Source organism: Centruroides sculpturatus, unplaced genomic scaffold, assembly GCF_000671375.1.
Source record: "Centruroides sculpturatus isolate CEXI.00-Female unplaced genomic scaffold, Cexi_2.0 scaffold819, whole genome shotgun sequence".
Classification (NCBI taxonomy): Eukaryota; Metazoa; Arthropoda; class Arachnida; order Scorpiones; family Buthidae; genus Centruroides; species Centruroides sculpturatus.
The window spans coordinates 288,381-308,167 of NW_019385148.1; the positions used below are offsets into that span (position 1 = coordinate 288,381).

Sequence of the window (19,787 nt, forward strand, 5' to 3'; positions counted from 1 at the left end):
GTTTTATAATACAAGTATAAAAAATTTTTTATTTTAAAAATACTTTGGCATTTAATATTGCCAAACAAATCTGTGCCTAATGAACTACAGATTTTTGCCAAATAAGAAAGAAATATAAGTTTGTATCATATTAAAAAAAATTCTTTGCTTTGTAAATTCATTGATTAGAACATAATTTTCTACTAGTCTAGTGGTGAATTTTGTGGCTAGATTTTTTACTATGTTAATATTTGAAGTAAATAAAATCAATAATGATTATAGAAAATTTCATTCTTCTTGTTCTTATATGTACTTAAGATATATGGCAATTATAAAATAAATGCATAAGATTATGTATTTTTTAATATTTAAATTATTCATTAAATTCTATCATTTATTATTATTTTTTTAAATACATGTTTCCAACAACTGATAGAAAAAATATAATTATAATTAAAATGTCAATCTTTCATATTCAGTTTTATTATTTATTGATGTTTTATTCCTAATATTCTTGTATTTCAATTTGAGATTCTTTTGGTCATTTTTAAAGTGCATAATATAGAATATTTGTATGTGGCTAAATTAAGAGAAAAATTAGTGATGGGTTTATTTTAATGATTTTTTTTAATTGAATAATTTGAATAATCAAAGGATCATTCAAATGAATCATTCAAATCTGTAAAATATCTTTCAGTTAAGATGTTGCAATTTTTCAAATGTTTAATGCTAAAATGAAAGAATTACTTTACATTTTCCAGTTTTTCATAAAACATGAAAATCTTCAAACTGTTCTTAAAATTTCTTTATTAATAATGTAATACTGTAAATGTAATTAAAAAATAATTTATTAATTTGTGAAATTATTAAATAGTTGCAAGTGTTTTTAACCACTGAACACTGGTAATTGGTTGCATGTTTGTACTTGACCAGTGGACTGGCCACATGTTTTTTTGGGTTTTCTTCATATATCTAACACCTAAATAGTGGCCAGTTTCCTAAAGAAAATTCTTTCAGGAGGCACCAAATCTTGACATACCACCCATGTGTTATATTTCCCTGTTACATTAATCCAATCTAATCTAATCAAAGTATTTTTATTTGAAATAAATATGTTTAATAACTGAAACTGTTATCAATTGTCTTCTAAGGAAGTAAATCAAGACATACCTAAATACCTTGTTTAATTAGCCAATATTTTTATTTTTTCTTACAATATGCAAAAGGAAACTGTCAGAATGTCTAGTGTGGTGTTTTTTATTCCCAAGACCCTGGGTGTTGAATTCCTTCATATTACTCCTGTGTGATGTCTGTCACTGTCCAGAATGGAAAATGATAGTTGAATAGTATAGTATTTTTTCAGCATGTACAAAGTCATCCTTTGTAAGTAAATTTTTGCTTTCGATAATTTATTATTGAAGGCAAAGATAATTTTTAGTACAAAAGTTTGATTGCAGACTGAAGAGTTCTCATAATGTTTTGAGTAATCAATTCTTTATTTTAAGGTTAAAATGTATCAAAGAGAGTTGAGTAAATCATTTGAATGATCAATTGTTTTCATTCAAATGAGCCCAACACTGATAAAAGTTAAATTGCAGAATTTATTATTTATATATTTTAAAATAAATTTGTTCAAATATATAAACTAGTATATTCAATTATTAAAACAATTGTTCTCTAGGCATCCTTGGAATTTAAAGGTTCTAACAAACAATCCAGGTTCCATTCTTCGTTGCATGGGCCCAGTTTCTGGTAATTTTATAATTAAAAGTATGACTTTTGTGTAATTTTAATGCTTAATTGAAAAGTTTTTATTATTTTTATTTAGGTGTTACTATTCCTACATTACATGTAGGAATGTTATTTACAACAGGCTGTTGGTATCGAGATCCTCATTCATTGCCATGGATTGAGTATTTGCACACAGGTGCCAGTAAAATTTGGTATGGTTATATTTAAATAATATTTTTCAAATTAGTTATCATTTTTATTTTTATATTATTTAAAAACTCAAACCATGAAACTATTAATAAATTCAATTTTGGATAAATATAATTGCTATCAATATAATATTATAAGTATTATTATAAATGTAAAATACTAATAAAGTTCAGATGTACATTTGAAATTTTATGCAAATATAAATTTCAAAAATGAAGATAAGTTAAATATTAAAAATTATATTAAAGATATTAGAATGGTTAGATCATGTTGCATCTACATTCGTATAGTAAATAAGTAAATAATAAACTGACAGCAGCCAAGTACTTGTATGATCACGAATATTATTTTTTATAAATTAAACATTTTATTAAACAATATTTCAACATAATGTTTTCAGGAACAACAAAATCAAACTAGAATATGTGAAACAGAACACATTTAAAATTTGAAAGTAAATAGTTTTATAGTTTTACAATAAGTGTTGAAAATATATATATTTACAGAAAGATTATTATTGTACTGTTGTGTTACAGAAAGATTATTATTGTACCTATACAGGGTACTGTAGACATCATCTACTTATTGTTAGAATTGTAGTTTTAATTTCATTCATGTAAATGCATTTCTTTACAATTCTAGAAAGATTATTATTGTACAACAGTACGATAATAATCTTTCTAGAATTGTAAAGAAATGCATTTACATGAATGAAATTAAAACTACAATTCTAACAATAAGTAGATGATGTCTACAGTGCCCTGTATAGGGGTGTCCAGTGATCTGGTATTGCTAATGTCAAAAAGGTTATCAGCATTTTAATTACAAAATTCTGATAACATTTCAAAAAACAGTTTCAAATAAACAAGTTTTGATTGAAAACTGTTTATGAGAGTTTTATATCATCCCACAGTGGTATGTATCTGTTGTCTATAACTGACTATAGTATGGCAAAAAAATCACCTGCCAAATGGAGATAATCAATGTTCTTATTGTTTCAGGTGCAATAATGACTGTACTGTTCTTCACAACATTCCACATGCAACTCTTGCAGAGGTAACATGAAAAGTCCTACATTATGTGCAACACTTTATTCAAATGCACAGACAATCCTTTGATCATGAGCATTGATACATATTGTAGTATAGAACACTTTATACTCATACTAGTCTCAACCTGACTGTTACACATACTGAATTAAATGTCATTAAAATCATTTACAGTCTTTCATATGTAATTTTCAATATGTCCTCTTTCTCCATTTGGTGTATTGAATTGTCTTAAATTTTATTGAATTACATATTAATATTAATGATTTATTGATTATACATCTCTCTATACATAATTTTATCTACAGAATAAAAATATTTTATTATTATTATTATTATTAGGTACAGTACACCAGAAGCTTGTTGCAATAAATTTAGGGAAGCAATGAAAAAAATAATGCCAGATTGTTGTACTAGCAATCCAATTTGGCTTCCTTCTGACACTGCTATGGTAATATTTAAAACATATTCTTAATTAAGATATAAATTTTTTTTAAAAAATCTAATATTTATATATATTAAATGTATTTTAAAAAGGTACCTCCTGATATGCTTGTTGAACATGGTGCAACACTAAGTAGAACAGTTCAGGATAGTGGACAATTTATTGTTATTTTTCCAGGAGCTTTTACATCAACTATTTGTTGTGGTTATACTGTATCAGAATCTGTTTATTTTGCTCCTCCTTATTGGCTAGATATGGCCCAGAATGCTTTTAGAGTAAGTTACAATTTAATTTATATAATTATATTATTTGTTAATTTATTAATAGGAAAGTAGATTTTATTCTCTCCTCTTTCATTTCATTATCAAAGATTTATTAAGATTACAATACTAAATTAAATACTATAATTGCATGTTATTATATGTATTAATACACAAGCAACAACACAAATGAAATACTGATAGTCCAAACAAAAAACTGTTGGGTTTAACAGTTGAAAGGTATTTGTCAAAATAACTTTATAACCAAACTTTATAAATGGAATACAAGGTTTTAAATGAATCACAAAATCGAATATTAAAGCTTTACAAATTTAAATTATTAAATTAAGATTATTCAAATATAAAATTAAAAATTTTTAGGAGTTTCTAAACATTCTAAAATTATAAATTTTAAAATCCTATATATTTTTTTAATGTATGTATAATTAATTAATAATATTTTTTAAAATAAATTTGTAAATTTTGTATAATTTTAAATAAATGTAAACTTAGTAAAGAATAGCTTATTTAAATTAGCTGAATTTGAATTTTATAGATATGAGAATAATGAAGAAATTGTTACTTGATAATAAATAAACACACAGTTGATCTTGTACATAAGCTTTCTACTTATTGTTCATTAAATATTTTTATTGTGTAAACTTAAATACATTTATTTTATTAATAATGACCAAAACATGACTTGTTAGTAACATGTAGCTTTCACAAGACAATTGGCCATTTAAATATTTTAAGATAAAGCCTAAATACCACCATTATATTTCAGCAAAGATATTAGAATGGTTAGATCATGTTGCATCTACATTCGTATAGTAAATAAGTAAATAATAAACTGACAGCAGCCAAGTACTTGTATGATCACATCATCATTAACATTATATTCAATAATACTACCTGGTCCATTTATAATCTTTTTCTTTTAATATATATAATATTATTGCTCCTATTATTTTATTTGAGCAATAAAATAATAGGTGTTTAATTGGTAAGTTCTTGCAGCATCCCTAGTTTTCCATCATATACTATATTGTAAGAGATTAATTTTACATATAATATAAACATAATAATAAAATGATTTAAGTGTATTTTTATTATTATGCAAACATTTTTTTTCCATTAAAATAATCATTGAATATTTCAATTTTCAGGATATCAGAAATAGCTGTGAACCACCAGCATTTTCTTTAGAAAGATTGTTTTTCTGTATTGCAAATGACAATAGAACACAAGTAGAAACATTACAAAAGATGTTACCAATGATTGAAGAAATAAGGTAAGATTTTCAATATAACTTTGATATAAATTATAACATTCAAATGTTTTTAACAATAAATTTCACTAATAAGATATATATGACTATATGTATTTATAAGTTGATTGAGATAATTTAGAGTAATACTTTTCAAACTATCTGAGACTATAGGCTAGATATGTCTTTTTTCTAAGTGCAAAGTAATATTATCTTACTTATGTAATGCATGCAGCTTATGTAAATAAGATAAAATAAAATAATTTAAAACATTAAATTTATAAATAAACAAGATAATAGCAATAATAATATCAGTAGTAAAATAAAAACATGAAGAAGTAAATGTGACAGCACTTGCACATTGTGTGGAAAAGATCTTTTGGGATTTTTCTTAAACTTTTCTAAATCAGTATTTGAATAACGCTGATTTAGAGCATACTCTATTTTATTTTTATATTGATCAAACACTACTGTCATCAAGAATTTACATAAATGGATTATACAAAGTAAAATGCACTCTGGTTAATCTGAACTAATTATTATTTAATGTTGTTCATATAAAAAAGGAAATCAAGAAAGACCACAGATAAATACATATATTTTTAAAATATTTATGCTGCACTCAGCATTTGCATTTATGTTAAAATGTGTTGTTTATATTAATTTTAATAATTTATTAATCATTTTAAAATATAATCTAATTCCTTCTTGACTTTGACTAGAACATTCAGCAAAAAAAAATTGTATTGCTTGCAGAAAAACTTATTTCTAAATGTCACTTCATCAAAATTAAAAATACAGTAAGACTCCGCTTAACGCAAGGGATGTGTTCCTAGACAACAAAGTGCTAAGCGAAACAGCATTAAACGAGATCATTTTAACACAGAGTAAATAGGGATAGGGGAACACGCGACCAAAAATAAACAAATTTTNTAGTTTGTAAGCCTATGACCCAATTTTAGATGATTAATAGCTTATTTAAATTAGCTGAATTTGAATTTTATAGATATGAGAATAATGAAGAAATTGTTACTTGATAATAAATAAACACACAGTTGATCTTGTACATAAGCTTTCTACTTATTGTTCATTAAATATTTTTATTGTGTAAACTTAAATACATTTATTTTATTAATAATGACCAAAACATGACTTGTTAGTAACATGTAGCTTTCACAAGACATTTGGCCATTTAAATATTTTAAGATAAAGCCTAAATACCACCATTATATTTCAGCAAAGATATTAGAATGGTTAGATCATGTTGCATCTACATTCGTATAGTAAATAAGTAAATAATAAACTGACAGCAGCCAAGTACTTGTATGATCACATCATCATTAACATTATATTCAATAATACTACCTGGTCCATTTATAATCTTTTTCTTTTAATATATATAATATTATTGCTCCTATTATTTTATTTGAGCAATAAAATAATAGGTGTTTAATTGGTAAGTTCTTGCAGCATCCCTAGTTTTCCATCATATACTATATTGTAAGAGATTAATTTTACATATAATATAAACATAATAATAAAATGATTTAAGTGTATTTTTATTATTATGCAAACATTTTTTTTCCATTAAAATAATCATTGAATATTTCAATTTTCAGGATATCAGAAATAGCTGTGAACCACCAGCATTTTCTTTAGAAAGATTGTTTTTCTGTATTGCAAATGACAATAGAACACAAGTAGAAACATTACAAAAGATGTTACCAATGATTGAAGAAATAAGGTAAGATTTTCAATATAACTTTGATATAAATTATAACATTCAAATGTTTTTAACAATAAATTTCACTAATAAGATATATATGACTATATGTATTTATAAGTTGATTGAGATAATTTAGAGTAATACTTTTCAAACTATCTGAGACTATAGGCTAGATATGTCTTTTTTCTAAGTGCAAAGTAATATTATCTTACTTATGTAATGCATGCAGCTTATGTAAATAAGATAAAATAAAATAATTTAAAACATTAAATTTATAAATAAACAAGATAATAGCAATAATAATATCAGTAGTAAAATAAAAACATGAAGAAGTAAATGTGACAGCACTTGCACATTGTGTGGAAAAGATCTTTTGGGATTTTTCTTAAACTTTTCTAAATCAGTATTTGAATAACGCTGATTTAGAGCATACTCTATTTTATTTTTATATTGATCAAACACTACTGTCATCAAGAATTTACATAAATGGATTATACAAAGTAAAATGCACTCTGGTTAATCTGAACTAATTATTATTTAATGTTGTTCATATAAAAAAGGAAATCAAGAAAGACCACAGATAAATACATATATTTTTAAAATATTTATGCTGCACTCAGCATTTGCATTTATGTTAAAATGTGTTGTTTATATTAATTTTAATAATTTATTAATCATTTTAAAATATAATCTAATTCCTTCTTGACTTTGACTAGAACATTCAGCAAAAAAAAATTGTATTGCTTGCAGAAAAACTTATTTCTAAATGTCACTTCATCAAAATTAAAAATACAGTAAGACTCCGCTTAACGCAAGGGATGTGTTCCTAGACAACAAAGTGCTAAGCGAAACAGCATTAAACGAGATCATTTTAACACAGAGTAAATAGGGATAGGGGAACACGCGACCAAAAATAAACAAATTTTACTTTAATTTAAGTTATTTTTATATTAATTTGTATAATAATATGTTAAATAACACATAAACATATGCACACAGAAATGTAAAGTTCATTTTTTGTGATGACTTTTCTGAAATTCTTGTTCTTTTGCAAAGTTTCATTTGTTGCTTTTTTCTTTCCTTAAGCAAATGTCGGTAGCAGAAGATCACATCCAAAACACCTCATTTTGCTTTTGTACTTCTTTCAAAATCTAGATCATTCGCTACAATTTGATCAACTATTTTGGTTATCGTTACCAAACATTTACTAAGGAAATCTGTAGAGAAATTTGTTGTCTACAGATTTCAGAATCTCTATTTTCCAGTTCCACATGAATTCCAAGTTCTGCCAGTTCTTGAAGGCTCTCACCAGAAACTTGCTGTAACTCCTCAATATCCTGCTCGTCTATATCTCCTAGTCTTGCTGTATCGATAAGGTTGAGTTTGGTAATGATACAGCAATAGGCTCTTCTCGTTGAGAATTCTTGGATACCTTCAGCCATAACTTCTTCCACACTTCATTCGTGCATATCAGTTAATTCTTGCCAAGTGAAGCCAATATTGCCTATGGCATCTGTGATGTTATATTATTTCCAAAATTGCACCAAACAAACATAGATTTAAAGAAAGTACACCTTTTTGCTACCTTTTGCTGATTGGTTTGTGTTTGGGAATAATCATATTATATACGAATCAATAAAATGCCGCAATAATTTAAATCAGTGTAAATTTTGAGCTTTTTTTCAGGCTTTAAGCAGACCGTGTTATATGAAATCAGTGTTAAGCGGGGTCTTCCTGTACTAATGAAACTTATTAGTCCTTTTTGTAAATGAAAAATTCTATACTTCCTGTCTTAAAAGATAAACCTATAAACGTAGAAGTTCTTTCAAAAGAGATGATGCATTATTTCAGAATGAACTAATACATATATGATGAAAACCTACTTAAACCGTTTGAAGTAAATAATCTTTAGGAAAAAGAATAAAAGTAATCATTCTAAGAATAGCAACAGATATCAATAACAATAAAAATAAAAATAGTAAAAAAGAAAGAGAGAACAGGAAATTAATTCTTGCAAAATAAACTTCTGGAATATCCATGGTTTGGACATTAATAGCTTATTTAAATGTAAGGTTTAAAGTTGAACAACTATAAAATAGTAGTTCTTGTAGATACTTGGAAAGCCATTTTCTAATAATTCTAAACATATGCTGTACTTGTTAACTATAGGATAAACAAACTTCTGAAGACCAAAATTTAAACTGCCAATTGTAAACGGATTGAAAATCTAGTATGGAATATGTTGTATGTCATTCCAACTGTGTCTTATCCACTTTATAAAAACTTTTTGTACCNGAGAAATATTACTGTTTAGAGTCATTGTCCACAAATAGTCATAGTCATTGTTTTGGACATTCCAAAAGAGAATTAATTTTGTCTGTTGATAACAATTTGGGATAAACTGAATTATTATTTAAAAACTCTTCAATAATATTTAGTAATGTGTAAATCTAATTTAGATCTTACAGATAGATATGAATGCCAATTATTGATTCTCACTCTTCAGAGAACTTTCAATATGAATTAAATTGTTTAAATAGTAAATAAATTGTCACTGCCTTATTTGAGTATAATACTGTAATTTTTAACTCGGTTTAGTAGTTAAGTAGGATTAAGTTAAGTTGAATTAATGCTAACAGGATTAACTACTCATTCACATTGAAAAAAGTCAAGTAATTTATTTCACATCATCCTCTAGTGATTATACATTATGTTACATTTTAAATAAAATGAAAATTTTGTTTAGTTTTAATAAACCATTGCAAATAATTTCATTTCTGTAATTTCAGGTTAAAATATAAATTTTAAATAAGTATTTCAGATACATATTTTATCCAACATTTATTCTTATTATTGTTGTTGTTGGCAACATGACATTAATTTTGTTGTTTCAATTATGAAAACAATGGAGGTTCTGAAATGTATGCTTTTGTTATTCAAAATATTTAAATTAAAGAAGCATATACTTATCAAGAAAAAAATAATATCACACATTTGGATATCTGTTTCTGTGATTTTTGTTTTTGAACTTGTGGCAGACCTATAAGAAAGCTTGAAATGACTTTAAGTTTGTTTGGGAAAATGATTTAAGTTGAGCTAGTTGTTTGTACTTTAAACATAAAGGGTATAATAATCTTGAGATTTCAATGATCATGTTTCAGTTATAGTGGATACAAATATTTGATACAAATTCATGCCTTTATAACTATCAAGAATTGCTAGGCTCAAAATAGGATAAAAGAGGAGAAATTTAGTTAAATATCATTTAACTAAATGATTTTTCTTTATGAAAAATAATTAAAAAATACAGAATTAGAAAAGTTATAGAAACTTACCCTTTATCCTTTGACAATTGATAAACTTTGAGAATGTACAAAAAGTAAATTATATTGGAAACATTGAAACTCTTTTTTCTAACATACAGGCTAGTTTGTAAGCCTATGACCCAATTTTAGATGATTTAATTACTTAAACTAAATTGGAAACTAATATTAAAAAAATTAAAAAAAAAAAAAAAAATACTATTGACAAAAATATTATTGAAGACATGAAAAACTATATGTTTATTATATAACAAATGTTTAATGAATTGTATCACAAAGAGGAGATTCCTGGATTGTACAGAGAAATAGTAACACTATTGCTTTATAATTATTCAGGTCAGTTTTTCCTGATTTTTTAAAATCATAATATATACTATCTGTTTTGAGAAAATTACTTAACCATATTATTTGTACAAATCTACAAAAAATGATTGGAATATCATCAAATATGAAATGCAATTTGCATTTCTGAAAAATACTTCAGTATTTGAGTCAACAGTATTTACACTTAATTTACTTGTGCAGAAAACTTCAATGTTAATTTTGTCAGTTAACCATGCTCATTTTTGGTATGATTTCTTAATTTCTCAGAAAATATCTATTCCTATCTGCTATTAAAATTGTAAATTTATTGTAATGATTTTGCAAAACATGTCAGAATAATTTTTGTAAAAGTTGCATTTGTTGTTTCTATAAAAGATTCCTCAGTTATAGGGATCATTCGTTAAACCATTGAATATAATAAAAACATGTAGAAAATTTAGAAAAGAATTAAACTAGATATATAAATAAATATATCCTGTATTCATATTATGATTATTTTTTATTGTTACTGAAATATTTGTTAAAAATTATAAATTTAAATTCATTTTTTACTTTCAGGATATACTTATTAATTGTATCTTTTATCATTTTATTATTAAATCAATCCTATTTTATTTTATTTAACAAATATGTTGTATGTTAAATAATATTACACCACGATTAGTCTGCTAACTTATAAAAAGTATTAAGAATGTCATCTCCCATCTGCATTCAAATGTCTCGTTATTTACTATCTTTAAGAAATGCCATAAACAAATGAAACTCTACAACAGATAAGGCATTTTATGTTCTACAATTTGCAAAGTCAGAATCATTCATTATTGTGCAACATGAGTAATCTACAGGAGCTATAGAATTGTAGTTTCTGTGGGAGGAAATTACAATAGATATACTGTAGCGAGTGTAGGAAGAATTTGAGTATTGGTTAGATGTACGACATGGTGACATGAAGTGCATACATTGAGAAATTGTAATAGGCAAATGTGAAACTTATTTTAATGTACATTGTAATGTTCTCAGATAATAATTAACATAATTTAAAATGGTAGCATTCTTTTTGGAAGACCCTGTGTTTTCCTGTAAAATTTGATTGGTAACACTTATTAATTGTTAGTGATTTCTTATGGATTTTATTTAAAAATCATCAAAATAAACTGATTTTAATGATTTATTATATCATTAGATGTAATGTAATAAATCACTAACATTGAATGAAACATAAGAAAAAATGTTTTTAGGTTTCAAAAAAGTATACATGTTAAATTATGGATATTTACAATTTTAAAATAAAAAACATTTAAAATATATGTAATAAAATTGTGTTGATGAATGCAAATAAATAACTATTGATAAATATTTTAATATACAAAAATATAATGTAAATAGATTTAATTTTTTGATTATTTTATTTTTAAATTTGTAATATAGAGATGAAGAATTACAATTAAGAAAGCAGTTGTATGATTTGGGATTGAAAACATCAGAACGTTTGCCACTCTTAGAGGTCAAAGACAAAAAGAAACGTTCTCGGGGATCAGATGAAGATAACGAGCAAGAATGTGAAGTCTGTCGTAGCCACTGTTATGTATCAATGGTTAGTATATTATAAATAATATTTTTATAAAAAATAAAACAGAAAAATATATTTTTTAAAAACTATTAAACAGGTTGTGAATTCACAAGAAGAAGCAATTTATTGCTTACATCATGCTTGTGAACATATACAAAAGAAAAAGAATCTCAAATATTGTAAATTAATGTATACTTATGATCAAGTAAGTAAATTTATAAGTATTGATGTAATGTTTTAAATTCACACAATAAAGTTTATTAGATATAAAAAAATTTTCCTATATTTTATAAAATTTAAATAATTTTTTTCATGCATTTGAATATACAGGATGTCTATAAAGTCCATGTTCACTTTTTAATGTTATTTGGTTGGCTGAGTGAAATAAATCATTTATGTCCAAAGAATGGTTCATAGGTCAATAACAATTCTGAAAAGAAAAGTCACTTTGCCCTCTTGCCAGTCACCACCTTACTGTGATGAGAGTTCGGTAATTTTGATGAACCACAGAGCTATGCTAGCTGGAGTATCTGCTCTTGGTAGTGTCACCCATGCCAGTGAGGTCTGTGGGGAGAAATGAAGCCAAGAGTGACTGAACCCACATCTGTGGCAATGTAATGATTGTAATAACATGATCCAAATGTAATACCAGCTCAGACTTCACCCGGATTAACAAGATCCACACTTGTGAGTTAGGCAGGTGCTCACATTCGAAAAATGTGTCACAATCTCCCTCAGCCATCAGCGGTGAAAGCATCATTGGTCCAAGTATGGCTACTGCAATGCTCACACCAGTTGTGAGAAACCAGTTGAACTTTGATGTTTCTGAGGCAATCCAGCCACAGACCACTAAGGCAGGTAAACCATGCCAATGAATGAAATGGATATCACAAATACACAAGTTTATTATCCGTACTTACAACATCATCACAAAACTTGAAACAGACAAGTTACATCACTTGTTCTCACAATAATATCCTCATCTCATACTTGGCTGATGCACATACTTTACATCTATAAAATCCATCCTCAACTCATTAGTTTCCTTGGTTCTACCATGCTCCACTTGAGAACATTAAATCTTAATCTACATAAAAACAAATCAAACTCACATCAAGCAAGGAATTTTTCAAGTGGATTCCTTGAGTCCTCTTTGGTTCTGTTTAGTGCTTAAACCTTTATCTAACACATTGAATAAAACACAATATGTCTACAATATCAGACACAACAAAACAACACTATTCACATTATCACACCTCATGTATATGGACAATATCAAACTTTATACATCCACACAAAATCAGCTTCATCATCTCTTACAAACTACACACATACAAATGAAGTTTGATCTAGACCAGTGGTTCTCAACCAGGATCCACATGATCCAGAGAAAAAAATATCGAATTGGGGGTTCACAGTGATACTTTAGTGGTCTTTAGGGTAATTCTACTGCAGAACAATTGTTTTACTGAGAATTAAATTTCTACAGTATATATATTGTCAACTTCTTTATTATTCATTTCTTGCATAAGGGTTAAAATATAAATTATTTAGAATATTGAATATGTATATGACATATATGTCTCATTGAAAAAGGTCAAAGAGAGATTATAAAGCTGTGGTTTGTTTAGGAGAATCTTATACCATCAGCATCATTTCACTTGACTGGCATTTCTGAATGTTTTCCTTTCTTTTTTTATTAGTGAAAAATATAAGGTTTTTTTCCTATGCAATGTCTATGGGGGTCCATGGGTACAAAAAGGCTTAGAACCACTGGTCTAGACAAATGCAAAACACTGCAAATTGAAAAAGGATTTCTGAAGAAAGGTGACATTGTGTGACTCAAGTGGAGATATTATTGAGTCCATGGAAGAGTGCAAGTTTTACAAATATTTAGGATTCCAACAGGCCAAACTTACAGAACAAGCACAGATAAAACAAAGGTTAACACTTGAATACTAGAACAGATTACATGCAGTACTAAAAACACACCTAAATGCAAAACATACTATTAAAGCTATTAATATGTATGTTCGTCCTGTACGCACTTATTCTTTTGGAGTTATACACTGGACATATACAGATCTCAAGCAACTCCAAAGGAAAACAAGAACACTTACTAAGCATAAACAATATCACCCAAAATCGTGCATAGAACGACTCTTTATTATAAAGAAGGTGGCCATGGCCTCACTAATATAGTTAATCTGTACTACAAACAAATTCAGACACTGGGAGTTTTTACAGAAAACATAGATACCACTGAGCAGTCATGGGCCCAAAAGGCACGTTTTGGCAGGCATACCTATGACTTAGTTCAGGACTATGTTGACAAAACTACATCAATTACTAGCTGACTTGGGGCTGCCTGTTTGGAGAGAATGAGGGTTTTATGGTTGCCATTCAAGATCAGGTCATAAACACTAAAAACTATCAAAAACAGATCCTGAAGGATACATCACTCACAAAAGACTTACAGAATATTCCACATTCTGCCAGAAACAATACAGCATATAACTTCTGGTTGCAAGCTCTTAGCACAGACAGGCATAATCAAATAGCAAATACAGTATAATACACAAAGTTTTCACACAAACACAGATTATTAAACACCCAGGTAGCATACTACAAATACTGCCTGCATGTACACACACACACACACACAATCTTTTAATGCCGTAACCAACATTACATAACTGGTTCCACATAGCATAAAGTAATACAATGAGAGGTTGGTATATATGTTATAAGTTTACAAATTAGGAAACTAAAGATTAAGTATATAAGTGTTGTTTCATATAGAAAAGAGATTGTTATAGTACGTGAGACAAATTTTCTGCGTGTTGAGGAGGGCACAACAGTGTGTATGAAAGTTATACAATAAATAAGAGATAATATGTAACAGAATAAAATACAAAATATGATAACTGCATTGATAGTGTATATAACAAAGTATTTACATCAGAAATAAAATAAACACATAACAATTAATAATACAATTTTTATCAGCAGAAAAATATTAAGGCTGTCAGGAACTAAATGTTTACACTCAGAGTTCGAAACATTCATCCTGCATCGTGAACAGTCCTTGCTCTAGCAAATTCTAAACTGGAAGATTTCTTCACAAATTCCTAGAAATTTAAACAGTTAATTCATATAGCATCATGCTAAAAGTCTGAGTGATGCTTAGAAGAAACACTTAAACATTCAGTTCACATTTAAGTTACAGTTGGTAACCTTTTAATTTGGATCCATAAAACATCCTTATCGTCGCATATGCACTTGAAAGTAGGTTCATAGAACAATGTTTTAGAGGCACAAAAGAGAAGAATTCACCATATATCACTTTATATATCTTTAATACACTAAAATTCTTGCAAAGGTTCTGTACTGTTACAGACCGGAACATTCTCCCACTAGAAGAGCCCAATCACATGTTCATTTCTGTGTTGAAATTCAATGCAATATCTATGTAGAGTGATGAGAGGCTTTATGAAGGAGTTAAGTATGAATGTTTATGATTTTGCCGTAGCTTTTAATTATATTATAAAAATAAATAAATAAATATTTATTTATTTGATATTTGGAAACATATATACAGTATGTATATATGCGTGCGTATAAATGTAAGTAATGAAAGTAATTTAAAATGAAAATACTTGATGTTTTGAATCAAACTGTTTTCTATTGTATGAAGAGAATCAACTTTCTACTCTTCGTCATTGATATTTATCTGTAATAAAATAGATATAGTTAAATATGAATGATGATTATATAGAAGANGGGGGGGTTGACTGTAATCTGTGTTTCTAATGTTTTCTAATACTGCTCCACAGGCAGTATTAGAAAGTGATACACACAAAATATACTATGACAGAGCCATAATCACAGATAAAACAATTCATCACAATAGACCTGACATCACTCTCATTAACAAATGCAGTAAGATCGCTTATATAATAGACATCTCTGTTCCAAACACTCATAACATAAAAATTGTCCACATTGAAAAAATCAACAAGTACACTCCACTCACTCAAGAAAGAAGACAACTGTGGAAGATGGATAAGGTATTTATTGTACCTGTTGTCCTTTCTTCTACTGTTATTATACCAGATACATTACACAAAAGCCTAGAAACATTAAACCTTAATATAAACATATACATGACACTACAGAAAGCTGCAATATTGAAGATATGTCACATTGTCAGGAAGTTTCTAGATGTTGACACACATACTTAATGTTACACTTTGCACCAAGTGCTATGCCTGACTTTAGTCCGGCATAGCATAGCAGTTGGTACCAGTATCAACTGAGCATGACATTTGCAATATAATAATTGGCAAGAATAATAATAATTAATTTTTGAAATAACAAGAAAAACCTACAAAGGCTGGACTTGTAAGTGTTTTTTACAGATGAATTCTACCATGTTTAATTTCAAAACTATTAATATTTAAAAGTGCACACAGACTTATAGACATACTGTATTTTGTATCTATTCAATACTGTATATGTGGGGGGGACCAAAAAAAAAAAACGGATTTATTGTATAAAAACTTTATTTATTAACTTTTTTACAAAATTTCTTCAGTCACCTTCAAAGTACTCTCCATTAGATGCGATGCACTTGTGAAGTTTTTTCCACACTGTTTGAAGCATCTCTGGAACTCTTCAACCTTGATATCATCCAGTGCCCTTAGGGAAGCTGTTTTTACCACCTCCACATCATCAAAACACTTCCCTTTTAGCATTTTCTTCATTCTTGGAAACAGAAAAAAGTCACATGGGGCTAGGTCTGATGAATACGGAGGGTGGGGAACAACAGGCCATCCCTGAGAGGCCAAATAGTGGGTCACTCATAAGGCCGTGTATGCGGGGGGCGTTGTCATGATGAAGGAACCAGTCACCTGATCCCCAAAGTTCTGGGCGTTTCCTTCGCACATCCTCTCACAGACGTCTTAACACTTTTTTGGCAGATTTTTTCAACGTTTTCATCGTTTCAAGATGTTGAAGGATGCCCAGAACTTTGCAGGTGGAACAAAATAACAGTAAGAGAAACATAACACTACGCTCAAATGTAAACCTACAAACTGGCGCTGTTTTCACAGCTGTTTCATGAAGGTCTCTACTAACCCTATGTAACGGGAGAACTCTACTACATTTACGAATGGCAGCACGCTCGCAAATCATTACTAAAAAATAAATTCTTTTTACATATAAATCAAAGTATAATAAACAAGATTCCCACAGGATCTTTTTAATGTAAATAAAAAACTTTAATTAAGCTTAATCTTGCTTCCAGGAGCATCTTCCGATACGCCTACTATGTTACGACTTTTCTCTCATTAAAGAGAGAAAAGTCGCAGTTTGGTTTTTTTTTTTTTGGGTCCTCCCTTGTATAGTACTGGTAAACTTCTATTATACTTTAGTCCTACTGGATCCATTTCTAAAAATAACTCTTATTATTCTAGTTGTAACTGATTTGAAAGTTTATATATAACAATTTGTTAATAACATTCAATAATGTTAGCTTTAAATTTATGTAGGTTTTTATCATTAAGTAAATCTAATAATCTGATGTTTATAATTTATGAAACAGTCTGAACTAAATGAACTTATCCAGAAAATAACTGACCAAATTCAATCACAAAAGAATTGCATTCGCAAGAAGTCTCCTAAAAAGAAACCATCATCTCCATAATACTAAACTGTCAAATAAATGCCATCACCCAGACAACCAAAGTGGAAATATCAATGTTGATGTCTTGAGAATTTTTGTTGCATTGAGCCTAAGGCATGTATGGTAGTGTGATATAATTCTTATTAATTTTATTTTTATCATTAATGATGGCCATTTTCTTGTGAACATAATAAAGTTGGTCAGTATTTGCCACCATCTTATGGCAGCATTATAAAAATTTTTATAGTGAAAACTGTAAAAATAATAAATGTTAAATATTATTGTTATCTTAACAAATATAGTAAAAATAAAATACAAAAATTTAATACACCTATAAGAAAAATTTCCTCAAAATAACTAAGAAATTTTTAAATGTTTTTATTAGGAGAAATGTAAATTTCTTTTTGTATAAAAATAATTTTATATGAATATTTTAAATTTATAATTTTGACTTTGGTGTTATCTTAAACTGCAGAATGAACAAAATGGTAATTTAAATGCAAAATATCGTTTAATACTTACCGAATGGTAGTTTTAGTAAAACGATTGTTTGTAAACCAAAAATTCCAAAGATGTGGTGCCAAGGCAAAAAAACCATTAATGAAATTTGGTCAAATCATTTTTTTGTTCTTTTTGTTACTCAGGGATAAGGTTTACCTGTAAAATATTTTTTATTTATTCACTGCCATTTAAAAACTTCTCTTCTTTAAAGCTATCCAATACTCAGTCTTATTGTATGAAAATTTTTGTGTGTATTGTTTATAAGGGATTATATTGGAGCTTTTTATTGAAAAAGTAAAAACACCATTTCTGTGTATTCCATAATATGTACTTATCTTATTCTTTTTTGATATGCATATAGTACAGTATGTCTTTTTGATAAAGTTAACTGTAACATGATTTGATATGCATTGCTACTGTGATTTTGTATCTAAAATTTAGAAAATATGTCATCATATTTTATAGAATTTTGTAATTTATAGATATCTTAAATGCTTACCTTTTACAATGCAAATCAATTCCAGTCCATAAATAAAGCTTATGTTAATGTAAGCCTTGCATTTTTTTAATAGATGCCAATGTTTTACATAAAACGACTTATTAGTATTAAACATAATCACAAATATTGTTATGCCATATAATTTAATTGAAATGCACTCAAATACAAATACCACATTTTGCGGTTGGTCGATTAACAGTCGACGCTTCGATGTTATTGTTTTGTCGGTAATGTATATTTTGGTAGTATTTAATTGTTTGTATATTGATTTTATTATTAAATTGATAAGGTGTATTATTATTTAGGTTTATTGTGTTTAATAAATGTGTGCGCATCATTTGCCATAGCATATTTACTGCAAACATATCATATAAATTTTTTTAATTTGTTTCAAATTGAAATTGTCAAAACATAAAATAAAATTTGAAATAAAAAGAATGGTGTTATAAAAAGAATATTGTTTTGTTATTTTTTATTTATATAATTAAAACTGTGTTCCAAAAAACATGTTAATTTTTTGTTGTTTTCATAACAATAAAAAAAATAATTAGTCTTGAAAATAGCATAATTAAATATCTAATTTTTATTAATTCAATTTATTTTCTAATAAATTACAGTACAAATATACAATTTACAACTGGCAATTTGTATAAAGAATTCTATTTTTGTACTATTTTTGTCACTTTTCCATCGTAGAGTTCCCATTTTACAATTACATGACCTCAGCCTGATGATAACAGAGAAAAGAGACAGATAGGACGTCGATATAAGTCACAGTTATGATTTCACAGATTCGAGACAGCTTGATAGCCCGAACGGCCCCAGGCTTTCGCCCGTGCACGCTAAGTGACTTTCATTACAAGCATTTAGCTTTCCGAAGTCTATGACAACAATTGTTTGGCATTGACGGGCGCGAATTTCGTGCCAATAAGCTGCCTCGACTTGTTGGATTATGTTATCAACTCAATTTCATATTTATTTATTTTCACTTCGCGGTCCTTCTCTGTTCTTTTTCCATTATTTACAAGTGTAGGTCATTTGATATCATCATTTATCACATACAGTCGACCCCCCTATAAGACGGTAGATATGTTCCGTCCTTTATGAATCGATTTCTTACGAGTCCTTGCCAATCACAGCCCGACACGTATGCACTTTACGGACTACGGCTGTTTGAAAAGTTTTCTTCCATAAAATTAATTGATTCTAGATTA

At 27.7% G+C, this 19,787-nt stretch overlaps 1 protein-coding gene across 1 annotated transcript in view; it reads left to right on the forward strand.

Moving 5' to 3' along the window:
* LOC111635448 overlaps positions 1-19,010 on the forward strand; it is a 90,303-nt gene extending 71,293 nt beyond the window's left edge. Inside the window, exons 12-19 of the mRNA XM_023380409.1 lie at positions 1,661-1,731; positions 1,808-1,922; positions 3,312-3,420; positions 3,507-3,689; positions 4,844-4,968; positions 11,746-11,911; positions 11,985-12,092; positions 17,493-19,010. Coding sequence (XP_023236177.1) covers positions 1,661-1,731; positions 1,808-1,922; positions 3,312-3,420; positions 3,507-3,689; positions 4,844-4,968; positions 11,746-11,911; positions 11,985-12,092; positions 17,493-17,594 — 979 coding nt within the window. The 3' untranslated portion in view covers positions 17,595-19,010. The remainder of the gene's footprint in view (positions 1-1,660; positions 1,732-1,807; positions 1,923-3,311; positions 3,421-3,506; positions 3,690-4,843; positions 4,969-11,745; positions 11,912-11,984; positions 12,093-17,492) is intronic.
* Positions 19,011-19,787: the final 777 nt, after the last annotated feature.